The 27,461-nt window shown below is 36.4% G+C and overlaps 1 protein-coding gene across 2 annotated transcripts in view; it reads left to right on the forward strand.

Moving 5' to 3' along the window:
• NKAIN3 (sodium/potassium transporting ATPase interacting 3) overlaps window positions 1-27,461 on the forward strand; it is a 356,427-nt gene that overhangs the window by 165,230 nt on the left and 163,736 nt on the right. For both annotated transcript variants that reach the window (XM_021388682.1, XM_021388683.1), the window contains exons 2-3: window positions 5,104-5,241; window positions 14,014-14,094. In XM_021388682.1, coding sequence (XP_021244357.1) covers window positions 5,104-5,241; window positions 14,014-14,094 — 219 coding nt within the window. The remainder of the gene's footprint in view (window positions 1-5,103; window positions 5,242-14,013; window positions 14,095-27,461) is intronic.

Raw genomic sequence — 27,461 nt, forward strand, 5'->3', positions numbered from 1 at the left:
AAAAGAACAGGAAACATGCATCACTCCTTCATTAAGTGATCTGGCAGAGTCCCACTAGAGCATTTTGTTGCTAGTGCTGGTCTCCTGAGCTGTGCACTTCACATTACAAGATTGTCAGTGCTGATGGTGGCTAAATAACAAAGCACTCCCTTGGCAGCAGTAGTATGAAATATTACATTTGCTTTTCCTGTTATTATGATAAGAAGATGTTATTTCTGAGCAACTTTGGATTTTTAAAAGTTCTCACAAACCCTTTTTACATAACAGTATATAAGTTTCAATTAAAACAGTTTTTAATTTACTAAAGCTGAAATCCTCTTTTGTTTGCAGGAAAGGTCTGGAGTTTCTTTGCAGTTTATTGTTAATCATTACAATTAATGATGGAAACTCCTGAACTTTGTTGTCTTAGGTATCACTGGTAGTGAAGGTGCCAGTTTAAACAAGCACCTGTTTAAAAAGTGATGTGATCTCTTTATCTCTTTCTGGTAACCAGAAAACCCCCACATCAAGCACACCCATCAGCCTTCTGCTCCTCTGCCCTGCTAAGTTGATAGCTATCTTCCATGGGAGAAGTTGAGCCAAGTAATTATGGAAACCTCTGCCTTGCCTTCAGGGTTTATCTGTTTCTTCTTTTCTGCTTCAGAAAAACCTGAAAATAGTGATGGAAACAGAATTTCTCTTGAGAAAGTTTCTCTTTGAGAAACACATCGTCTTTATTAACAGAATGCTTTTGGTAAAGCATTTCAAAGCAATCACATACCCAAAGCTCCATGTTCTTACTTGAAATAATCTTTGTCACGGTGTTAGCTCCTTTCTGACTGTGTCACATGGCACAGGTTAGTCTGGCAGCCACTTGTTGCTGTTGAAATTCTGGATCCATGGAAACAGAGTACTGACTTCTCATATCTGTGTAAAAATAGTTTGAAATTGTGCAGCTGTTTCCCTCCCTCTATAATGTTGATTTTTGTGTAGTAAATTACCTAAATCGTAGACTAAGTTAAGATCTGCTTTTTGTCATTTACACAGAGCTGAAAAGTCTGCACTCTTCACCTCTGCTTGGGAATTGTTTTGGGTGGAACAGTACTAATAAAAACAGCAGGACATATATGATATCTCTATTTAGTGGTATAAAGAGACCAGAACAAAATATATTTCCCCTGCCATAATCCTGAATTATTATTATTTTTTAATTTTTCTATCCGTTCTGAATTCAAGAAGATTCTTGTAACTTAGAATAGAGTGATAATTTGGGCAGGATGTACACACCTCTATCTTTCCTTCAGATTTTTTTTCCCCACTAATGTATTCTGTAGGCTGTCAGGATGAGAAAAATTACCCCAGGTTGACAACAAGAACAAAGTAACTGAGACCTAGCTGCACAGGCAAAACTTACTGCGCAGCCCAATGGTGAAAGTGCTTATTAGTGGGGAAGGAGTGTTGCTGTATACTTGGCATTCTGCTCCCAGGACTCCTGTTTTACCTGCTGTCATTGTATATAAAAATAAAGAGCCCTGCAGGCAAGAAATACAAGCAACTCTCCCAGTGCCAGATAAGTGCTCTAAGTAGTTGGCTGTATTTCTGCTTCTGCTCTCTTTTGGACTTAATAAATACTATTTTTAATTTTTTTCCTTTTTTTTTTCTTTTTTTTTTTTTTTTTGCTAGTAACACAGCTTCAGAAAGAAGTTCTCCCTTTTGGTAACCTAGCAGGTAGGAGGGGAAGAAGGGATGAATATCTTGGTAGGTGTGAGAAAAGTAAACTGAAACTTATTTCTCTGTTTGTGGTGGATGCCTTTATCACAGTAGTCAGCAAAAAGGCTAATTGTTTTTTGTACGCATGTGTATACCTATGATGCATACACACATTTGTACGTCTCCATTTGGGAAGATGCTTGTGGCCACTGGCCTGTTTTGAGGGAGCCTTGTTCTGCCAGGTGTAGCTCAGAACTTGCTTGGCAGATACTCTGGAGGGACACCTGAAGGCAAACTGTGTTTCTGATCCAGTTTAGGCATGAGCTAAGTGGGAAGCCTGTTAACACGGGTTTGGTGCAAAATGTGGTGGTTGTGTTTGTTGCCATTGCAGTACTATGTCTTTCAGGCATTTGAGGCGCTGATCCACATGTCTCTGAAAGATTACTCCCAAGGACTGCATTAAGGGACACATACTAAATAACTTCATTTGTATCTGTGCTGCAGGCTTTTGTCTTTCACACTGCTCTACGTGTTTCAGCACCACATAAAATGACTAAGAGAGCACAGCATCCATCTCTTGCAGCAAGCCGTCTGTGGGTAATGACTTGTCTCAATCCCTGCTCTGGCTGAGCCATATGCTCACTATACCAGCAATTTCACCTGTGCCTGAGGAAGAAGTTAGGCAGTGGCATGCCATTGTGCATGCTAGCAAGCTGTTAGAGTTCTCTCTCGTGTTTACTAAGCTTGTTTTGACCAGCAGTCTCCCCAGACAGTGCACCCATGGCCAGCAAACTCTTTTGAGTAGGTAGATATGTATAGCTGCCTTGTTTCAGAGACAAGGACTCTGGAGGGAAGGTGACAATCCTAAGATAGCTGCCTTCTGTGTTGGGAGCCTTACAGGGCATGCTCCATTTATTGGTGTGGGTGAAGATGTAGGCCTTGCTACATGACAGTTTCAATCAATATCAGCACAAAGTTGGTTGATGAGCAGGACTGAGTCTGATCCGGCATTCCCATCCTCTTCTCATTTGGTAATGTCAGTGCTCCAGAAGCAAGATACATTACGTCTGAAAAATGGTGATCAGTGAATGAATCGTGTGCTTCCCTAAGTCCAAAAGATCTCCCCTTGCAGTGGTGGGAATATAACATTTTTTGGTGCTGATTATGAATGTCATGTCTTCTGTGAGATTCTTTGTGATATAGGAGAGGAGTCTTGATATGTTGTTGCTAATACCATGTGCCAAAGAGGCAGAGAGTTTTTGAAACTTTCTATAATCATCTCACATGAGATTTAAGGCACCCTTATACTGTATCTTGTGGTTTATCCCGTGGTTTAGAAAATCTACGGGCAAGGGTATTCTCAAAGTGAGGCCATCTGAACTGCATTAGAAAGAGCAGGTGATTCTGAGATTTCAATAGTGAAGTCCCAAACAGAACTTTTTTGAGATGTCCTCAAATCTACTACAAGGGAGAGACATTTTGAGAATAACACCATTGTCACTGTTGTGTTCTGGTTAGGAAGCCCACATACTTCCATGTAAGTGCAAAACGCACCATTAGGATTTTATACACTGAAATTCCATTTGAGAGGCTCATGCAAATATGTCGTTTTCTGGATTTGTCCATTAGCTTCTGTAGTTATTTTCCATACGGAGGGGAGGAAAAATAATTTTGATTGATATGATACAGGACAATGAATTAATAGAAGAGAGGTTAGAGTGGTAGCAACATAGACAGTTAATGCCACATGAGCCAACAGCTTCCTCACATGTAGCAGTGCTCCTTCTGTGGTTCTCTCTTACCTACAGCATGAGAAGAATGAGTATCACACATGTCCAAGAGGATAATATCATTTAAATATTGTCTACTGCAAGATAATTTTTCATATATCTACATACTGTGCCAGATGGTTAGCTGATAAAAGTCAGAGTAAATTCACTGATTGATAAACACCAGGTTTATGGTTCAACCTTTGTTCATTTTAGTTGTTTACATTTATCATATTTATTAACCTCAGCATACAGACCTTTTTCATGGCTTACATATGGGATGATTTTTGTACTGAGAGGACCAATTCTGCTCTCAAGTACACATAGCCCCATCTAGTAAGTGAGGACTGAATATGGATATTATGTGAAAAATGTAATGTTTTATGTCAGATGCCCACGTATGATACTTCGATTGGTATTCATAGGACCATGCTTACTCCGTCTTGTTTATAAATATATTAAGTGCATATTTCAGTAAAATTTCGGGTTTGTAACAACGTAGTAAAATCAAGTAGATGCATAATAAATTCTGACAAGCACAGAAAGTCTGTTGTTGCTCAGTAGGGTTCTGTTTGGCTGCTCAAAAAATGACTCCGTATGGTTGGAAAAATATTGAACCAAGTTTAAACTTCAATGATTGTGCTGCCAGGAAAGCTGATTTTTGTATCTTTAGAGCTGAATTGTCAAGAATGAGTAGGGAATGGGTTTGCAGAGGAATCATAAAGCTGACATTACTACAGAGATGTTCATAAATTGTTGGAGGAGCTGAGCAAGAAGAGAATTCTTTTCTGGTCCTTTTATTTATTATTTTTTTACTAGGTTTTCAGAAGCACAGAAATACCTGAAAACCACATACTGATGCAAGAGTGAAGGTTGATGCTTCTTAGCTTCCTCCACTTTTACACTCATAAAAGTCCTCTCCCAAAATACAGTAAGAGAGCCAGTGGGCTGCCACTGCATCTTTCTGAATTGCAGTTGCCCAGAATGGCCTAGCAGCTTTTGGCAGCATGCAGGTAGATCATCTGGCTCTCAATTTTGGAGCAGCTTATTCCCAAGTTTTTCTATAGTCTTTTTTTCTCAGAGCTTCTATCCTGGTCCTTTTTGGCTCAAATCTGTCTCCTTTAGGAATAAACTGAGGAATTTACAGTAAAGTCTAGTTGGGACTGAATACAAGAAAACAAGGATTTAGGGAAGGAGGGAGCATGATATCAATTCAGGAATAGTTGTAAGGTTCGCATTTGCTCAATCTACATAAGCATCTATGTAAAACAAATTTTGTATTTAAATGAATATTGTTAAGTCTTGTATTTTCCAGTATATGAGGAGAAAATAGAACTTCTCTGTGATTGGTTTGTAGAGCTAGTTTTATATGGAGGTTTTACAACTAGTTTCTTAAAGTTTTATATGTTTATTTTTTGTAAGAGTTTTTTTTTGTTAGGAGATCTGTATGATGACTAGTAGCTATCTTCAGGTATCAGCATATTGACAACACTTGACAAGGGCTGCACCCAGGAAATGCAGATTCCAGAATTTTGCTATACTTCAGTCTGATTAAGCCTAGTACAAATAACAAAGAAAAACTGAAAAATGTTCTCTCACACCCATAATTAAAAAGTGCATGTTCTGTTTATGTGTTTTCTTACAGCTGGCAGCATTAGAGAGACAGATCTTTGACTTCCTTGGTTTCCAGTGGGCTCCTATCCTTGGCAACTTCCTACAAATAATTGTGGTCATTTTGGGTTTATTTGGAACCATCCAGTTTAGGCCTCGATATATAGTTGTGGTAAGTCTCATTTATTATCTCTTTTTTTTTTTTTTTTGCAGTTGGTTTTAAAAATTGTCCCATAATTTTCTTGACTTGAAAACACCAAATATTGTTTCTGTAGAAACTTTAAATGTCTCAATGTCTTTTTGAAAATTGAGGACTAGTGGCATTTCTGAAATTTTGGGAGCTCTAAGAGACCTAGAGAAAACACTGCAAAAGTATGACACTGATAAAAGTTGTTAGTAAGTTTATTTACAGAAGTAGATATCTGGATGGGTATGGGAACATCTACAATTGAGTTCTAGATAAATTAAATGAAGAAATAAAAATTGTTTTCAACTTTGCAATCAGAATCAACAGTCACTGAAAAAAAAGTAATAGGTCGTATTTATACACACTTTCCTCTTAAATAGGCAGAAACAAGTATTTAAGAAATTCCTTTGGTCCTGTGACTGATGCATTTCAAAGAAATCTCCTCTTACTTGCAGATAACTTTGCCAAGCTCTGTATTTACCTTTCACCCCAAACTGTTGTGATGCTTGCTGATTCTCTGATACTTGTAACTTGAAGCTTTATAGATATCTTCCTGTGTTCACAACATAACCAGGAATAAAACTACTTTTCAAAGCTTTGAAGGAAACAGCCATCAGAAATATCCCTCTCACTGCCCTGAAGGTTTCTCCTGAATGGATGATTATTACATCTCTAGCTGATGGAGTCTGTATCTGGAATATTTCAGTTGTGTTTCCAGTAATGGATTTTAAGAGGCTCAAGTTGTGGTTTTTTTTCTTCACAAAAGAGTGAAATAAATGTCTGCTAGAGAAGGCTCATTAAACTAATACTTAAAAAGCTTCATCTCTTCCAGTCAAGCCTGAAATCCTGCAATTCTTGTCATGTCATGTCTTAAAAGAAAAAGTGAACAAAAAGTACACCCGAGGTATTTCTGAGGTTCTTTACACTCCCTAAGCTTCACAAGCAGACTATAAAGAATTGAAAATGGATTGATGTATGTAATAGCACTTTTGTCTAATACCTGTCATTGGAGGACTGGGCGGCAGTGTATATACGTACAAGTACTGGTGACCTTTCTGCTTCATGTTCTCCATTTCATGCATAAGGCAAAGGAAGCAAGTGAGGGTAAGCATCTGTAAAATTACATAAGAGATTGGTGTGTAAAGTGCAACAACACAAATCTCTTGCCCTTCAGGTTCAGCTTTGCTCTTCAGTCATGGAAGCTCTGCTTTTGCTGTCAGAATGAAGCACAATAGATGTTGTCTGCTTCTGCATCTTTTCCAATTTAAATGAAAGTTTTAGGTTATATAATAATAGACATAATAAATAATATATATTATAATTATACATTATAGTATATAATATATATGCTATACTAACACGACGACATATGGAGATATAATGATCATATATTGTTTATTAATATAATATATAATCCTCCTTTTGCTCAGTTGCTACTTTCAGTCCCTGTGCTGATCTCTCCTTTGTACCAGTCCAAGTGTTACTTCAGACACTTGATAAACTAACAAACCAGCACAGATCCAGCTGAAAAACAAGCAGTTGTTAATTTTAGCACAGGTCAGCTCTTTGCGTTGTTTCTCAGTAAGACTTGCTCCAGAAGACGGGAGGAAATGAGGGAGAGAAAATGGGAGTAAGTAGTCAGTGTAAGAGGACAAGAGCACTGATTTCTTTTGCAACTACAGAGGCTTATGCCAGCTTAAAGTGCTCATTGAGCTATAGCCTGAGGATCTTCCAATAACACATTCTCCAGAAGCTGTGCTTTCTAGGGCTTAGTCAACTACAGCAGGGCTTTGCCAGCAGCAATAGCACAACAGGAATCCACAGTATGGACAGCAAAAAGCCCTACATGTGCCAGCTCCAAAGGAAAAAGGAATCTGAATGCATCTTTCCTGGGGAGGGACTCAGACTGCCTCCCTCCTGCTTCCGAAATCCTATGTAACTGCATTCCACCTGTTACAGCAGTAAGCCCTTACCACTGGCTTCAAATGTAAGGTCTGCTTAATTCAAATCTTCAGTGGGGTCCTGAATTTTAGAATGAGTTAAGCATGGTGTGCAAAGAGATTCCTACCTATGCTGAAAAGTGAATTGTGCTCCAAATTGACTGAAGCTTCACGGGCTTCCAAGACCATATCTGCACTTTCAGCCGCATCTAAGACCCTGAGTATGTTCATGGTTGGTGTCCCACACTGGAGTGAGAGTTTGCTTCTATGAGTTTTGGGAAAAGAAAAATATTGAAAGAAATATGTTTTTTGTGTACTCTGATTACTGAAGTTTCTGGTTTAGATTAAGCTAAGTCCACTTTAATTGGAACAGTAACCAAATACTTCAGGAAAAGTATTTTTGGTATCCATTGTCTTTTCCTTAAGACTTCCCTGAAAATAAGCTTTGCTAGTGTATATGATGCCATCAGAATACCGAAAATTGAAGCAATGAAAGAATCATGTCAGATACAACAGTTTCCTTCTGTAAACTGTCTACAGAAAATTGATTTGATGCATGTGTATGTAAACTGTCCCTATGATATTCTGTCACACTCTAGTAGAGACCTTGACTTAAGCTGAGGAGCTCTGGGGACAGATTACAGCTCTGCAGTTACAAATGAGCAGGCTGTTGGTGCATGCTGTTGGTGCAGGCATTCAGAGCCATCGATCTCTGTGAGGACTGCAGTAAAAGCTGAATAAACACAGAAGCAGTTGGATGTTTCTAACTCTCCCACTGTCATTAAACCCAAGCTAGCTAGTTTAACACTAGCATTTAATGACTACAAAAGCTGTAGAAATCTATTTGACATCAGTGTAAGTATAGCCGTTTTGAAGTAAAAGTCTGAATAAATAAATTACTTTTGTTTCTTAGCTTGAATGATATAAAATTTGGGCAGAACTGCAACATAATGGCTGACTCCTGAAGCACTGCTGATGAATACTGTTGTCAATCCAAGTAGAAAAAGGTAGTGTTTGACATTCTCATTCTACAGAACTTCACATACAGGACTATACGGATGGTGATTCTGAAATAAATCTGGAATATCACTTGCACACATGTAAAATTCTGAGTTCTCAGAGAAGCTTGGGAAACACAGAGGAAAAAATAGCATTAACTCCTCATGTCCTAATTAGTTTAAATATAATTATTATTAATAGTTTTTTATTATTATTTTCTAATTTAGATCAATTGTTGTGAACAGTTTGTTCTGTCATTAAGCAGATGTGTTATTTTCAATATTTGGATATTTTGTAGCTAAGTTACATCAGTGAAAAGTTCCCAGGAGATAAAACAGGGCTGAGCTAATTCTTAATATTCCCACATTAGCTCATTCAGAACTTACAAAATATTTGCAAAGAGGGAAAAACAGCTAAACCTGAGTTCTAATTGCAGTGTAATACACCAGTCACACAGCTCCAGAGTTTTGCTGTGATCCTTTTCCCTGTGCATACTTTTCCTTTCTTGGTAGAACTTGCTATCACCAGCAAGATTTTCAGGCTGTTAAGATTGATTAAAAATGATGACAGGATACTTGTTAAAGTTGTTTTTTTTCCCCCTTTTTACTTCTGATATGGAACTTCAAAAGCCTTCTGAAGAATGAGTCATATAGCTAAACTTGCACAAACCTGGCCCAAAGCTGAATGTATTAATGAGCAGTGAGAGATGACAATAATACACTAAAATAGGGGAAATATAAAGTGGAAATCTCTGCTTTATTTGCCTTAATTTATTCCGCTAAATGATATGATAGGTAGGCAGTGTGTACACCTGAAAAGCCAGAAGGCATTTTCTTTAAAAAAAAGAAGAAAAGCTGGACAGTATATGGGACTGTTTCACCTACTTTACACAGTATTCAAGTAAATACTGTGCAGTATCACAATACTGCACAAATATTTAAGCATCCAATATTGCTCCTTGAATACCGTTCCTGTGAGTCCTGACTTATTACTGCTCCACCCTGTTGATTTGTGCCCCTATCCTTGTCATCTTCCCCAAGTATGACTAAGTAGGGCTCTGTGAGTCCTGCTGCACCTGAGGCACAGACAGCTATTGCAGGAAGAAGATCTGATGACTCTGTAGTTGCTGCCTTTCCTTTGACGCATCCCTGGGCCAACATACATTTCTCCTAATGCCAATGAGCTACATCAGAGGAGGTGCTGTGTTTCAGATTAAATGCACACTTGAGATACTTTGTACACCAAAGCTAAAATTACCCCACTACGCTTGCTATGTTCAGACTTACAAATTTCCCCTTTCTCTCTTACCTTTCAATTTAACAAGCTGTCAACGGTTTACGGGCGTTAGGCCCAATTCCATGACGAAGGGGACGGGGGACCCACGGGGAAAAAAGGGGAAAGGGGAAAAGCGAAGGGAGATGGCCCTGAGAGCAAAGAACAGCGGCAACAATTTGAGGAGAAACAAACTAATTTACTAAATAAAATATCGGAATGCAAAACAATACACTATAATACAATATAATTACAATTTAAGCTGACAAATCCAATACAGAGAGAGAGAATGTCCCAAAATCAAGGTAGGCCTTACTCTACTACCGACGATAAGACGGCTGGAAAGCGAGGTGCTGCCAAGACGAGAGACGGCAGAAAAAGGGACGAGGTCTCGTGATCTGCAAGTTTTTATACTGCGAGCTTTTATCTTTTCCCTCTGGATGGAAAATGGTAACAGAGGAGCAAAGTGCCGTGGGGAATGTAGTAGTCCTTCTCTTCTGAGAACCAGGTACATTCACTACATGATGTTATGATGTGGAGTACCAATAACCGAAAATCATAAAACCATGACACAAGCCATCCTTCACATCATTCACTTTTTTTCTCTGTGACATTGTGTCCATCCAATAGCAAACGTTTAAGTGCAGAAGCAGTTATGTTTCACTGATGGACAAAAGGTATCTCTGCAACACTTTCAATATGAAAATGACGTGTAGACTTGAAAGAGGTGTAGAAGTATGACTATTATAGAGCCTGGCTTTAGGAAAAGAGATCTGAAAGGAACCTCCTGGGAGAGACAATAATATAACCTTTAATGTTTAGGGAATATTCTCTCCTCATAACTTATAGGCCACCAAATGCTTCCTCCTCCATACAGTATCCAATCCCTAGTGCAAAAGGACAAAAACAAGAAAGCATACATTGCATCCAAGGAAGAAATCAGCAGAAATTGCCACCAATGTTCTGGGACCTTTTCAGGAGAAAGCATCTGTTAGGCAATAGTGTCCCGATGATTTTTGGGTAGTGCATGATGTGGGCAATAAATAAAAAATAATAATAATAAAAATACACACACACACACACAAAAAACCCCACAGCTCTCCCCATTTCTTCAACCTGTGTGGAAAATTCTTTCTTCATGCCAGATATGAAAAGGGTTTTGAATCCGAGAAGGAGATCAGATGAACCTGGGAGGAACTGAGTGGAGCTTACCAAAGGACTGGGGCAAGAATGCCTGGATGTGAGTGGTACGAGTGTGGGCGGACACAGCAGGATCATCGGGATAGCATTCAAGACATGGGGTAGGAGAGGTTTGAATGGCAGGTCAGATCATGAAACAGAATAAGGGAGGTGCCCTGGGAGGATAATGAGGCCTGTGGATCAGCACAGACCTGATGTTTCAGGTCCTTCATCACACTTTCACTGACAGCAGCTATCTGACCACCTGCATTGTGCTCCCCAGCCTGTAGGCCCTTCCCACAGAGGATGACAAACCATCACTGCCACCAGTTTCTCTTCTGGGACAAAACAGAAGTCTTTGCAGCAGATCTAAAAGTTTTGAACTGCATTGGATGCATATAAAGTTGTTATAGGGACACCTCAGTTTCAGCAGGAAGGACAGACACCTTGGTTTTCTGCTGATAGCAGCTATAGAATACAAACTTGATTTGCAGAAAACAGAAGATATGGGAAGAATGAAGCATGTGGCTGCCGAAATAAAAGGACTGTTCTTGCTGTGCAGGCTATTCTGGCTAGTTGAATCGTATCTCTGCTCTCAACTAGCAAAACATTTTTTACACAAAGCAAGTTGCTTAAAAAAAACTTCTCGCAGACTTTGTTTTCCTCTTGTAATCTGGGTTCTTGATTGGAGACCTCATGGTCTGATTTGCACATACGCTGAGTACTAGGCCACTGGCTGCTTGACACTGAGCTTAAAAATGCTGGGTAAACCCAAGTCTTCTGAAAATGAACAAATCTCAAAACATCTTACATTGGACACCTTTAATGTATGAACACTTGAGTGTAATCTCCCCATGTATCAGAACATCACTGGCGTTCTGAGAGCTGTATCACTCTCTTATAAAATAAATTAGTTAATGCTTGTGCAGTTCTCACATTACAGCGAAGAGCATCCTAGAAAACCTCATGAGGAAATTAATATTCTGTCTTCAGAGCAGGGTCTGAGTGATAAAGAGAGATGGAGTACTGAATAACTAACTGTTATTCAGTGATGAGTAAGGTCTGGTCCTTTAAAAGAAAAATATATTTCTAATGATTTAATTAGTGTTTGCATTTTATTGCACAGCCACAAAGAAAAACTAAGGTGGCATGTATAATCAGAATTCTGACATTTCCTAATTTTGCTTTCTTGCTTTTGTTTCTTAAAACTTTTCTGTTAGTACAGTCTCCCTTAAGTGCCTATGATGCTATATAAGGAAAAGTTACACTACTTGCGCTATCAAAAAGCTGTTTTTTCAAATATGATGTTCAACTTTCTTACTTTAGAAATTATGTAGGACCTGTTATTGAGTATGTAATTATTATGTTCTTAAGCAAAACAGTGCGTACAGTTATAATTCCTGGCATTCAGTGTGTGTAGGAGGAGCCTCTCTCTTACACAATATCTGCGTTTTGATGTGCACTTCTACTTTGCCCTTCCACTTTTCATTCAGTAATTACCATAGTGAATAAGTAGAATAACAGAGTAGTAAAACAGAAAAGCTTTGCCTGAGAAAGCACATTCAGATAGGTTTTATGTACATGATCCAGAGACCCTAAACAGACTTGTCTTGACCTGGCAGATCAAGTGTGTTTCCCACTGTTAATGTGATGATAAATTTCATTTGTGGGTAGAAAAAAAAATATTTCTTAAAAAGATGGAATTCTCCTGAATATTCAGAAATCTGCTTTTTATGAGCAGTTGTGCCTGAGATAAGACTGAAATCCCAGCATCTGGGTTTATATTAAGTATTCATTAATTTTGAGCACTCTGCACCTGATGTTCTTAGGAGACCAAATCCAGAGCTTATGATGAGTTGCTACAAAGTCAGCAAATGGGATAAAATGGGATATCCTCTTCAAAGTGGTTCTTATGAATAGTACAGATATTATACTGCTCACAGCCCACAGAAGCTTTGTCTGTTTTTTAATAGCCCAACCCCTAATTGCCACCCTGCCTGTCCCTCAATAGAGAGGACTGTTACCTTCATTTTGTTAATTAATGATCTCCTTCTTATGCCACAGGCATCTCCAAACATCCTAAGAACCTCATAAAAAGTTAAATTACACAGCTAACTTTTTAGTGTTTAGAAACCACCATACTCATGTAAGGGTAATCAAGGTGTGGAAAACTTCAGCCCCCTTCAGTTGAACTTTTCATTGTACACCATAAGGAGAGGCACATAACTGACACCTGCCTGACAAAGCCAAGTTGACAGCTCCTATGCAATGGAAATGGAATCGGCATGGTGCACATTTGAGCGTTAATTTTTTCTGAGTACACTGAAGGAAAACAGTAGTAAATTAGCCTCACCTGGTTACAGCTAATTAGACTTGCAAAGCCACTTAGCAAGCAGTTCTCCATTGCAAAGGTTATAAGCACATAAATTTTAAGTGTCTCAGCCACTGCTCATTATGATTTTATGTGAGTGTAGCCCCAGTGTGACTGAGTATGCACTTAGCTAGTCAGACGTGAACGCTTCTGAGCTGCGCTGTTTGGATTGTTAATTGTGCACCATTTTACTGTCATATATAAGCAAACAGTTTATCCATAAGGAAACAGGGACAGTCAATTATGCTGACAGTTCAGGTGTAAAAGATGATTTAAGGCAGACAAATGAATCTCCCATTCATGTTGTGGGTGGAGTATGTTACTATTGTACTATGGTAAAAATCTGGTCAACCTAGAAGAAATTTGGGTATATCCATCTGGTAAGGGTGCATTGTAGGATCATGTTCACAGCCATAAGAGCAGGAAAACCAGTGGGTCAGGCACAGTGAGCTAAAATAATAATTAAATTATCTTCTACTTAAAGGCTATTAAAAAAGCAGACTAACCTTTAACATTTTCATTTTCCATCAGGATCCAAATGTCAGACCAATAGTCTTCTGTTTTGCTTGTTCTCTTTTTTCTTATGTATTTCTTTGTAATACTTTGTACAACTTGGTCCATTTAAATTATTATACTGTTCTGAAATATCTGTTAACAGAACTAAAATGTGAGTCACTCACCATTGTTCCAGAAGTCGGCATTTTTTATTTAATTGGTACCAGTAGGATAGTGTAAAACCATAAAGAATAAATCTGTTTTATTAGCATGCATTTAGAGCAGCAAAGAATATCGGATTTGTAATTTCCTGTGATTCTTATGAGACTTACATTGAGAGAACTCCTTTTCAGAACTGTCTGCGCTTGCCTGTTCCCAGAAGAACAATGCTTATTGATATCAGTTTTTTTTATTATTATTATTGATCTGCTCAGTATAAAGTCCTTTCATCTTCACATTTTATTTTTCTGTCTTTTTGCTTTCATCCGGCTTTGTGTTTAGTACACGGTGTGGACTGCCCTGTGGGTCACCTGGAATGTTTTCATTATCTGCTTCTATTTGGAAGTAGGCGGACTCTCTAAGGTAGGTCACTTACCATTTTTAGGTTTACGGGAGGGTGTGTTTACAACAGAACTCTTAGATTTTTAGAAGGTTGGGACCACAGAGGAAAAATGTTGCTGTTTGAACATACAATCAGATCTTTGGAGCTGCACTCCAATAAGAGCTCCAGTGTTTGAACTTGTCTATGATAGTAAAGAGCCATGGTTTTGAAGTACATAAGTGCAATGTATCGGAATTACAGTTGCTTTCTGAAGTAACATCCGAAGAAAATATGTTGTTCAGTAAAAAATCTAAGGTTCTTTTTGATTGTTGGAAAACAGACAATTCCATTTGGGGTGAATTTTTAACTGTATATAAAAAAATATATCTGAATTTCTGAGACTGCTTTGAAAGTTGCTGAAGAAAATTACTAAGAAGTTTAAAGTAATAACTTGTAGAGGAAATTGCTCTCACAGTGAGAACGTTAATTCTTTATAAAAAAGAACAAATGACAAAGGATGACTTTTTTCACATCTGAATAAAACTTCCTTTTATATAGCACTTAATGCTCTAGTTCATTGATTTCTTATTCAAACCTCTGATTAGAGGAGAAGTATTTGCTGGAATTATCAAGATATGTGTTGTGCCCATAAAATGTAGCACTTATGTTAGCATAGGTTATATTTAGCATTGTATCTACAGTGAGTTCCATACAATATTTGTAGATTTTTATCAAATTGTTTGGCATAGATTATATTGATCTTTGTTTACTAATTCCATATTTAAATTATTTCAGGCACAGTATGCCAGTAGCACGAGTAGATACTGGGATTATTAGTAGAATAAATGTCCGTGCTATTAACAGCGGTTTAACAATATCGATTATACTACTGTTGATTCATGCAATCCTTTTGGAGAATTATGAACTCTATGCAATTCAGATGGCAATGTTTGTGAGCTATGGTATTTTTTGTGTTAAAACTCATAGATTTTGTTTGACAACAAACAAAAAAAACTGGTGAAACCACTTAATGAGGAATAAAATGTAATTTGATCAGTAAAAATTCCATTACAATTAAAGATTTACATGATATCTTCCTTTAGTGATAAAATTTCACAATGAAAATCTAAAATAGCTTATCTATGCTCTGAATATGATCTACGTCTCCAGAAGTCATGTGCTTGGTAAGAAAATGAGTGCACTTCATAGATCAAAATAAATAATTGTATTCACAAAAATCTATTAAGTAAACGGAAGTGCAACAAACAGAAATGATGAATGCCTTAAGTAATTGTTCTTTCATTCTGATTTATAAATAGTTTGCAGTTTTTCAATTAGTTTGTTGGTGTTTGTTATCATAGTGACTACTGTATTTTTTAAAGATAACTAGTATGTTTATCGAAGTACCTGGGAAGTGAATTGAAACTTGTAAGGTGACCGCGAGTTTTTGAAAATCAATGCTATCTTTCCATTTGATTGTGAAGGATTTTTATTGTGTCCTTACTGCTAAGAACATTATAAAATAGCAGGTATGAAGTGAAACACTATATCTTCCAGTTTCACTACCTTGCATCACTTTTTGGTCTTTTTACTTAATATTTATGACAAATCACAATGCAGAGATATAGTAGTACAAATATCACTTAAACAACTAAGAAATGTCTCCTTTATTATTATTTAAGTAGATTGATCTCAAAATTTTGGTGGAATTTTTATCATGTGGTTTATAATTATAACATTTGAAAATTAGTTTCTCAACAAGATGATACACATGAAATTATCCTCATGGAAGTTAACTGCTCCTGTACAAAATGCATCAAAGGCACTGCTATCAGAACTAAGATACTACTAATAATAAAATTAATAATTTTGTTACGTAAGCTATGAAATCTGGAGTCCTTTCTGTGCTGTTTCAGAAAATTGAGATGATGTGGTTATCAGAAGATTTAGGTCTTTTTTCACCACATACATATAATCCTAGACATTCACAGATTGATTGATATTTGACACTATCTTAACTGGGGCCCATATTTTACTTAACATGCTAGCTTAACATTCATCATTATTCTCCATTAATATTTTCTGGTGTTGTCAGGAGTGATGGAAATGTGCCGTTAGAGAGGTAAGTTAGTACCACAATCAGAGGCTTTTCAATGAAGGCTGTTTTCTCAGTATTGTAATCTCAACTGGGAGTTTTGAACTCTTTCCATGCTGTTGTTCTTTTCTTTCTTTTTTTTTTCCATTTTAAAAGGTTTTATTTCTGAAATCAATGTAAATTGTTTGTAATTTTTAACCTCTGTTAATCTGCTATCAGCAAAAATTAAAATGCTGTCTTGCAGGTGACAGACTGATTTTACTTTATTCTCATTTTATTTTATTTTTGTCTTTTTAGGAAGTACCATGTATATTTGCTCTTACAAGAATTAGAGATAGCTGTTGATTGGAGTTCTGTGAAAGTATTAGATCTTCAATCATGAATGCTATGATAAAATATAGTGTGGTGTAATAATAGATAATAATTGTAATTAAGTGTTATGTGGAGTATGCATATAGTGGACAAGCTAGACTTTTTGAATGTCCTAATAGAAACTCCGCCATAGCTGGAGTTTAGGTCAGATATTATTCTTGCTGCTGAAAGGAAGATCTCCGAATATTCTTTTTGAATTCTGTCAAGAAATTCCATTAAAGGTAATAGAAGATTTGATTAAGACTTAGGTACTTTAGGCCTCTTCCTTTGCTGTGAGGCTCTGAAGGTAACATTTTTCTTTCAGTTGTAATGCATAACATTCAGATTTTTTTAAGTAAACTGATTTTTGCTTGTTTGGTTCTTTTGTTTGTTTGTTTTGTTATCCTGCAACTGCTTGAATTTAGTTTAAAGTTTATGGATCTAGTACACCAAGATCTTTAATCTATTCTTGAGAAGGAATGAAGAAAACTTCTGTCGCCTACTCTCCCAGTGTCAAACATCACATATGTGACTGTCTTTTTTGAAGGATGATGCTTTTTCTTAAAAGCATTGTGTAAATTCTGTATATTTTCAGTTGAAAACTGATTTCATGTTCTAACGTCTTTTGTCTGAAATGAAATTTCACATATACCCAAATATTTTGGCCCAAATTTCCATCAAAGTTTCTAGTTTTAAGAGTCTGATGAACCAAACTGATAAGCCAGAGGGGAGGAACCTGGTGGGGATGGGTAAGTTGAGAGCAGCAAGTCTGTATATACCAGATACATTTATAGTCTAGGGCTATCTAGGGCTATAAGCTTACGGTCAAGGAATTCACTTGAGTCTTGGCTCTTGCTCCAACTAATATGTTATTTTATATAAAGAGGAAAAGTTGCACAGAAGAGACTCTGACAGGAGCCCACCCCACAATAACTACAGTATGGTAATTAGAGCAATCTCCTGGGAAATAAATGAAATGGATTCAGGTCTTCCTCTTCCTTGAAGAGGAAATAAGCCTGGCTCTCCTCCAGGTGGGCTATTTTAAGCACAAGACTAATGAATAAAGGGCTCATCTTTAAGTAACCTGTAGACAGTGTAAGATCAAGGTCCTTTTTCACTTCTGTGAAAAGCTTTCTGTGAAAGCTGCAAATGTTATTTTTTTTTCAAAGGCTAAAGAAATAGTATTTGATCAGAAATAAAATATATTTATAACTAATTTTTGTGCTACTTTAGGTTTTTAATTCTTTTTTTAATTTCTGATTTTAGCAGTGCAATCCCACCAACACTCTGTATCAATGAAAAAAAAGCCCATATGAAAAATGAAAATTGCCTATATTTTTCATGTGCTACTTTTATGAAATTGAAAGCATAATTTTTAGTGTTAACCACTCCGTGTAAAAGAAACAAATCTGCTGTTATAACATGACCTTTTAAACTTCCACTGCAGGATGACAGATAGCTCAACAGCTAAAAGGTGTGTGGATGTAGCACATTAGTTGTTTGGATGTTATTCTACGTCTCAAAAGAGGCAAAAGAAACATTCCCTAAAGTATTTTTGAAAATGAACTTCAATTGAATCTTACCTGATGTGATGCCTGAAACTGTCACTTTGAAGTTTTACATGTTCTTCTTAAATATGGACAAGAGTTTCTAACATTTATAGACCAGTTTTCCATCCCTAGCAATACATTCTTTAATGTACTTTTTACTTTACAAAGGAGACTTCATTAATGTACACAGCTGATATTACTATCATTTACCTCCCTCTGATATTTCAGATCAAGTATGAAAGTCGTTGTGTTTGCTTGTATTTATCACTCACCCTGCCAACTAATATTTTTTAATGGATCAATTTTTTGCTATTTATTTAATTGGTTATTACTATGAAATTTACTTGCCCATATTATTGCCCTTTATCCAATAGATGGATGGCAGCACTCCAGCTGTTTCTACATTCTTTTCCTGTTGTTTTCTATATGTTACCTAAGCAGTTGGGCAGTGTTGATTATTATTCTGTGATGATTCTGTCTTTACTTCCACAGCATGCTTCTTGAGCATAAACTTTGCCTCTTTCTAGATTATTTTATGTTTAGATTTCAAGGTTGAACTGTCTGTCAACTATGTCTGTTGCTGCTTTTGATCAAGGATTTGCACAACGCAGACATATATTCAGTAGGAAACTGCTTCTAAAGCAGCTTTCATTTATTTTCTGTTCCTTCATTTTTGATGTTGAATTTAGGTGAACGTGACTTCTAATGTCTGTGGCACTAGCCTCATTACGCTTTCCACTGAACTCAAAGGAAATTTTGTGTATGTTAAATAGTAAAAATTTCATTTTCATATATATTTTCTAGTAAAATTTACTTTTATCAATGTGTCTTTATTAAACTAGAGAGAGAAGTGTAGATTAAATTTTCGTATAGTTCTTTAGTTAGTGGATAGAATGATAGTTGTTAAAAGTAATTATTCCATCTGAAGAAAAAATGGATTAATAAATTACTTGCTACAGGTACTGTGGGAATAAAATCTTAATACTCTTTTCTAAACAAAATGTTATACATTAAAATGAGAGCTAGCCATGTGGACGTTATTCTGCATACTTCTGGAATCCAGTTGACTCCCTTTCGTGCATGTCTGTCAATCATTAATTATTGTACAATGAAAGCTAATCATCTCAAATTGAGCAAGTTAAGCACAAAACTAATGACATTCTCTAATTAATAGAGATCCAAAGGTGTACTGAGAGCTTGTAGTTTTTTGAGTTTTTTGTGTTTGTTTTTTTTTTGTTACTGCAAAATGAAAACAGGAGCATTGCTTGAATTTAGGCTGACGGTATCAAACATAGTGGTTCTCATACTAATGTGTGTGAAGTGAGAAAATTAAGGCAATTATTTTGGCATAATTAGCACCATAATTAGCTCTGTAGTATAGCCTGTTTCAAGAAGTATGTGAAGAAAGCTGGTAGCATCTGTAGGACACCAACAAAAAGTGCTAAATTCAAGAAAAAAATAAAAGTAATATCTGTATGGAAAATCAGTGACGGGAGTGGAAGGGAGAGTAGATTTCCTTAGCCAAGAAAAGACTGAATGTAAAGCCTAAAACATCTACTCAACTATAAACGATTCTTACGTGAAAGATCAGTTGTTTTCATACCTACTGGGAAGCTGGTAGAAATAATTTGCTGAACACATGGAAGAAGACTTTCTTGAAATTTTAAGACAAGCCTTCTAGTAATAAGTAAACTGAATAGGATCTAGCACTGCTACAAAGCTTCATCACTAGATATGAAGTAAAGAAATACCGATCCAGGACGATCTAGAGAATTCTTCTGACCAGCTATTTTTAATCATTAGAAATTTGCCTCAGTCAAGCTAAAATTCCAAGTTAATGTCCGTGGTAATTTTTGGAGTGGGAATGCTAAATATGAAAAAAATGAGTAGAAGTTGAAAGTGTAAAACCTCATCTATAATCAGCTGATTAGACTGTCATTTTAACTGTGGCCAGAATTACATTCTAATTGAGGAAATTGAGGTGGCTCTGGCTTTTCCCTTCAGAGCAAGTGTGTTTGGACACACAAAATGAGGAAGCCCAATGGAGGCTGCAAGGTGGCTGATAGCAGTTCTTGAGCATGCATGATGCAAGATTTTAGTTTTCAACTATGTGACACCAAGTGGGAAGCCGAGCTGTCGTTGCTCTTCACTCCTAATAGACTAGGCATATGAAACACATAAGACTCACTTTCTTTGTGTTCTGTTGATGGATTTTTCACTGAACACAAATCATGGCCATTCACAGTAAAATATTCTTAACCAAAGAAAATGTGATAGTGGTAATAGTATATTTCTTGTTGGATGTGGTACCATACTGTCATGCCCAACTCAGCTGAAAATTTCTTCCCACACACCTCTGACTTATATTAATTGCTTTTGATCAATATATTTCTTAGGTCTTGAGAGGCTACATATCCATTATTCTCATTATTCTCTTAGCCTACATGTTTCTATATGTCCATTTTTTCTATATGTCTTGTATGTTTCAGGTGATGTCACTACTTGCTACTAGCTGTAATATGCACAGTAATGGAACACACCAAAGCAGTGGATGGATGTAGCTGTAGGCAATCTGCAATTTCTAGACATTACGGACGACTAGTTTAATGGCAGTAGTTAATTATATTCTCTTCTTATTGTGTACTCTAATAAAACTCATTTTGCAGAAATTAAACCTGATGAAAGTTTTCATTTCCTTAAAATTTGGTCCCTCTTGCTTCTTCCTCCTTTCCTTTTAAACCCTCTAGGGTTTATAGAATTATTGTTTTTAAAATTATGTTCCAGAATCTTCTCTGATATGAAGAAATAAGCAATGCTAATTAAACACCATTTAAGTAAATAGATGTAGACTAATATAAAGGAAAAGAAAACCAGGCCCAATAAAAGTTACAGAGCTTAACTCATACAATGCTCTTGAATTCGGTCTTCACTCTTTAAACTAGCTCTCAAAAGTAACAACAGCAAATAAGCATTCTGTAGAAACACTTGGCTTTTTCTTTTAAATTATTATTATTATTTTGCCCTTTCTTACAATAGAGTTTCTAATAAATGTGTTTGGTAAAGTATAAAGTTCTAATATGACTTCTTTTATGCAAGTTGCTCCTCCCATCCTGCTGCTGTCTCACAGTAAAAAGAAACAACATCCAGGTTCAGTAGTAGTTAATGTTTTTCCATAATGTTCTATTCTAACAGCAAACTTTTGAATTTTTAATTACTTTGGCAGTAAACCTGGAATCCAATTTACTCCAATTTTATGCAGTGTAATGTTGAACAGAAACGACATTTCAGAGCTTCAAAATAATAGCTTTACTCTTGGCTAATATTAGGTAATGTTAATCATAAATTCAATGTGTTGGTGGTGTGCCTTTCAACTGTATTTATAAACAGTATTTTCGAGTGTTCCGCTGGACTGACATCAGTACCACATGCAGTTTCTGCTGATGCATATAGTTTAGAAGACAATGAGTATTTCCATTAAAAGTTGAAATACTATCAGGCATGAACTGTGAATTCATAACAGCGACACTATGGAAAAGTGCATTACTTTTTTATTAACAATATATATTTCTCACCCAAAAAAAGAGTATCTGCACATCCATGCTGGTAATTTTAATATAAAACTAAAGGACTGCTATTTCTAAACTGCTTCAGATAGCTTAATGTATACTCAAAAGAAAAAAAAAAAGCAAATTAACAGAAATATTTTAGTCTGTTTGTATTCTAGTATTGAAATAAGTACACATTCTTCTAGTGCAAAGTTTTGAACAGTCAACTGGCCTCAAAGACTTGTATTTTAGTTGAAGAGACTTTGTGGATGATTTTTCATGTTCCAGATTTCATATAACCAAAACCTTTTTTTTTTTTTTTAAATCTGTTTCAGTTTACTGTGTTAAGTTTTAATGAAATACATACTCATTCTTAGAAGAACAATTATCACACATCTAGCTTGATGGCATTACTGAAGCATAAGGTCAATCTGAAAAAAATATATGTGGAACAAATGGAACACAGATAAATGCCACAGAAACTGCAAAGTGTGTCATTCTGATGTTAGTTTGTTTAGGTGATATGATCACATTGCAGAAAAACTTAATCAGGAATACGTTCCAGATGGTGCAAAAATTGAATTTCATATCCTTTCAGGTGACATTTACACTGATTCATTAAAATATGTTTTTTAAATGAAATGTCCTTTTTTAACACCTTGATGCTAAACTCTAAGGCTGGTATTTGGAAGAGGCCACCATTCTTCACTGATTTAACTAACTGAGACAGTACCAGTGTTGTTGTTTTGGGTTGTTTTTTTTTTGTTTTGTTTTTCATACTAAGCCATTTAAGTGCCATAGTTGATTGGCTTTTGAAATGATGGATGTGTTATATATCAGTAGATAACTGCTACAAAAATAAACTTATTAATATAAGCATTCATTTTTGTTTGAGTTCACTAGCTTAGACTTTCAGATACTTCTAGGATCTTGAAGTTGAAAAGTTTGCTGATTGTGTGGGGACGGTTAGGTCATGGCCTGAACCAGTGATTGAGCACCTGGTGAAGGTGCGTGGCCAGCCCTGCTAGCACAGGTGCAAGAAATTCACCTGTGTGACCAGAAGGAGTGGACCCAGGGTCTGCCCCTCCCTAACCTCTTTTAAGGGTTGGCAGCTGAAGGGGAAACATCTCTACTTGGGGATTGTCTCCTTTGGGAGTTTTCTAGTGATCCCTTATCCTTAGAAAGGGGTAAGGTATTCCTTCTTTGTTATCAAACTGTGACTGCTACCTTGGGTGATTTGAAAACTGGTCAGTGGCAGCTTTATCCTCTCCTTCTACGGTACATTGATCCTTAAAAGAAGTGCTAAAATGTATTCTGTCTCAGAGCGAGAAGGCAAGTAGCTTGCAAAATTGCTCCAAAGAATGTGAAAAAGAAATAAGAATGTTGTCCTAGCCTGAAGTAGGTCCTGTGGTGCAGAAAGGCATGCTGTGATGACTACCAATGCAAAGAGATGAAATCTCCAAGCACCTGTAGTGTAACTGTGCTCTAACAAAATCTGAAAAGGAGTTGAGTATTCATATGTAGAACATGAAGATAGGAGTAAGGAGTCAGAGTGTATTCAGGGCAGGAAGGATCATCTAGTAATCTGCTTTAATCTCATGTGTCTGAAAGACTGCCATATAACTCTCATTTTCACTGTGTTCATTTCAGTCTCTTATGCCAACGTATGCTTTTCAGAATCACAAAGAATCAGTTATGTGATAGTTCATTCAAGTGATTAATTAGATTTAAACATATATATTTCATTATCCATATATGTTTTTTTCCTGCTCTTCAGTACTTACTTATGAATTTTCTACAGTACTGAAATCCTTTCACATTTCGTTCTACAATTACTCTTCTTTTTTTAGGTAAGGACTTTGAATTTTGGTATCCCGTATCTCCCACAAATGCTATGACTTCTCTATTAAGTGTCTGTCTGCCAGTTAGTTTTTCACTGCCTCTGCTCCATCACACCCAGAAGAACACTGGTGGTGCTGAGTACTTGCCACAGGGGACAGTCAATTCAAATTCTCCATCCTATTGCATTGATTAGCTTGTTTGTGGAAAGAAGGGAAACTTCTCTGAGTCATGGCTTGCTTGCAAAGAAATGTGGCAATTCTGTCTGCAGATAAGAGTAAATCTAGGGTTAGATTTAGCTCAGGATATTATTTTATGTACTTATTGAGGATATTTTGTATTGATTGTTATACTCTTATTGTATGGAAAGGAAAAATTGCTGATACTTTCTCATGAATCTTTCTTTTTTGGATGTGATGCTATTCTAACAATTTCTATGAAATATTTTATTTCATTAATCATATTTTTATTAGATAGCGGATTGACCACATTTGCTGTCTGTCCAGCAGCTTCTAATGACTGATGTGACAAACTGATCTGTATAGGTTTTGATGCTTCTGTACAGCAATGTACTTATATTAGTGCTAGCGCAGGCCCTATTAATTACCTGCTGGAGTAAAATCTTTTTCTTGCTATTTTCTATACAGTATTTTCCAGTTGTATAGTATCTTTTGAGGATACTATTTCTTCTGTTGGTCATGTAAGGAGTTCTTTATAAGGAAGCCTATCATTTAACTTGTCATCTAGTAAATATTTGCCTTCAATTAATAGTTTTAAGATTTTATTTTTTTTGAAGGGAGTTTTGCACTGATGCATAAGATATCTTTTTCCATTTGAAGACAATGCTTCCTAGGAACAGAATGTAATTTTATGTAATTTTTCTGTAATAATTTACATATAAGGCAGTCTAAGACCTTGATGGAAGTGCAGAGGACGGCAAAATCTGAAAATGTGCTTCCCAGGAATGATAATTAGTTGCGTGAGAGTTTTAAGTATGTCAAATGCGTGTTATGAAACTTTATAATAGTGAAAATTCAGGGTATTGGTTAGATAGACATGTTAACATGGACCTACCTTTGACCTGGAAAAATACAAGAAACAGGTGATTCTTCATCAACACTAGATGTCATCTAGAGGGCTGCTGTTACATCCTTTGGGATTTGTGAACTCTGCTGAATTTAGGGGAAGGCTAGGGAGTAGTTGAAGACTGTGTTAATGTTGCATAGACCTACATTTAACAACCAAGTTGATTTTTATTAATTACTCAATTTGTGTATCAGGTCAGGGATTTTATGATGGTTCAGGATTTTCTAGAGTCTCAGCACTAGACATGCGTATTCTTGAACTTTCTGGATTACCAGCTGCCTAAAATGGCTTTACTCCATGGGTCTGGTATAGGCATTTTTTTGTTTTGAGCTTTTCAAATGTAAGGTTAAGCCCAGTAGGCCTACCAGGACCTGGCTTTCACTAGGTTTTTCAAAAAAGCAAATGCAAAAAAGTGTTTTTTCCTTCGCTCCCATTAATTGGTTCTTACTTGCTGCACAGTAAAGAGCAAGCATCCCTATCCTGATATACGTTCCTGTTGCTGACTTCAGCACTCAGAAAAACTGTTTAGCTCAAAATCATACCTTGGATAAGCCTCAATTGCATTCCATGGAAGCTTGTTGTGGCAGTCCTTTCTATTGTGGATTGCTTGGCATTTATGTTACATTAACCTGTTGCAATTAGAAGGTGGTTTTTGATCAGGTAGATCACTGGAAGTAGTCTCTTAAACCGAGTATTGAGCCACAGAAATTATCTCCTACATTTGGTTTCTGTGTAATAACATATTTAGTCTCCGTTAGACGGAATTGTTTCTTGTCTAGATTATTATATTCCCTTTCTGTTGTAGAATCACCTTTCTGGCTTTTCTCTTCCTTTTCCATCTGTCCTTCAGGGAAATACTTGAGACATATTGACAATGTGACTGAGTTTATTATTCATGAGTATCAGCATTACTTTGAGTTCTTCAGCGTGGATTAATGAGGAAAGAGTGAGATAATCCCATTGGGGATTTGGCTGACCTCCTGCCCTTTGCTTTGCTGAGGTTTATTGTCAGTGGCTTTACTACACTAGAAATAATGCTGAGTCTTTTTTGACATATTCAGTCAAATGGAGAAGGCAGAAGCTTTGGAGAAGTCACAGTGCTTGCCTGAGGCTTCCTTCCAAGGGCAAACGCTACTTAATGAATAATTTGCTTGTCTTTGTTATAGTAGCATTGTATACTTAAATTACCTCTCCACATGTTTCTTTACAGAGCGTGTAGAAGACCTTTTCAGATGCTTTGGAAGAGCTTTTCCTTTGCAGGGGGAGAATATATTATACCTGTCTGCTGACAACAGTCGGGCTTTTGCTTTTCTGTGTTTTTTTTTTTTTTTCCTGCATGCTTGGAAACAGCATTTTCTTTTTTCATAATATTAATTTTATTTTTTTCCCTACACTTTGGAGATCCTGAGATTCAGGTTTGATTTGGGAGTTTTTGCTGAAGAGTTTCCTTGTTTTTCTCAAAGTTGTTTGAAGGTTTGGACATATACTGAGACTGAACTTTATAGGCTGCTTGCTGAACCCTCTGTACACTGTTCTGCTGTGAGGAGCATAGGTGTTATTTCTAAGACCCGGATTACTTCCTTGCTGCAGATGTAACACATTCATTTTCGCCTTTATTTTTAGGGAATTATGGATGATATTTTCACTCTTCATCTTTGTTTTTACTCCATTCAATAATTTTCCTTAGTTTGATCAAAGTGATGAGCTTCTGACCAAATTTTTCATGGTCAGTATTGACAGGGCAGATGATTTTCCTTCTGAGGTATCTCATCCTGACTAAATTAATGTTTCTTTTTACCTCTTCCTGAGGCATTCACACGCATATCTCCCTTTTTCCACTTCAAAGATGAGCTGTTGGATAAAAAGCTGCATTCAGTGAGGAAAAAACGATGCATGTGTCCAGCTGCAGAAAAGCCATGATTTTTCATCAGATCTTTGTCTCAAATATACTTGTACATGGTTTAACTTCAGAGTTACTCATGCTGTTTTGGGACTATTTTCATATACTTCATGTCTACTTTGAATTGCAGCTATATTTTGCTTCAAGGCATTTCGCATCCTTTTGGGTTTTTTTCCTCATGAAATAGCAATTTTTTTATTGTTATATGCTGTATGATTGTAGATGTGGTTCATACTCCCCACACTAGCATAGTCAATGAAAAGAATTATTTTTTAAAAGCTAGTGGTATAAATCTTTTAGCAATTACTCCTTAATTTGTGCATATTGGTACCTTTAGCTATCTTAGGCTTAACTTGTATATATTTATTTACTCTTACGAATCAATTTATTATCTGATGATTACGTAAAAAAAAAAATAAATTCTGATTTTAAAACGGTAAATTCCTATTTAAAAAATCTAAATTATCTTGTGCTATCTTTTTTTTTTGAAACCTGCTTGCATCAGTCTGATGCAATACACTAATATTTGTAAAAATGACTACACCTTAAAATATGCTTGGGACACTGATTTTCCTAGTTTTAATGTGTAAAATAACTAAATAGTGCTAAAATATTCTTTAGGACACAAGGAAATAGCATGGAGACTCAGTTTGGGTATTAGGAAAGGATTCTTCACCCGAAGGTGGTCAGGTGCTGGAAGAGGTTCGCAGAGTTACAGCACTGAGCCTTCTGGAGATAAAGAAGTGGTTGGATGATGCTCTCAGGCATAGAGTTTTTGAATATTGGATGGTGCTGTGTGGAGCCAGGAGTTGGACTTGATGATCCTTGTGGGTGCCTTCCAACATGGAACATTCTAGGGAATTTTGAAATATTCCCTGATTTTTAGCATTGACAGCAATGTCTTAGGATTTCTCAGCTCCTAAATGTCTAAGATTATATTTTACAACTGTAACTAGGCACCTTGCTTAAGCAGTTCAGGATCATTTTGACTTCTTCCAAACGGTTTATTCTCTGGGATTCAGTTTTCAGTTCTGTTGCACAA

The sequence above is a fragment of the Numida meleagris genome, chromosome 2, assembly GCF_002078875.1.
Source record: "Numida meleagris isolate 19003 breed g44 Domestic line chromosome 2, NumMel1.0, whole genome shotgun sequence".
NCBI lineage: Eukaryota > Metazoa > Chordata > Aves > Galliformes > Numididae > Numida > Numida meleagris.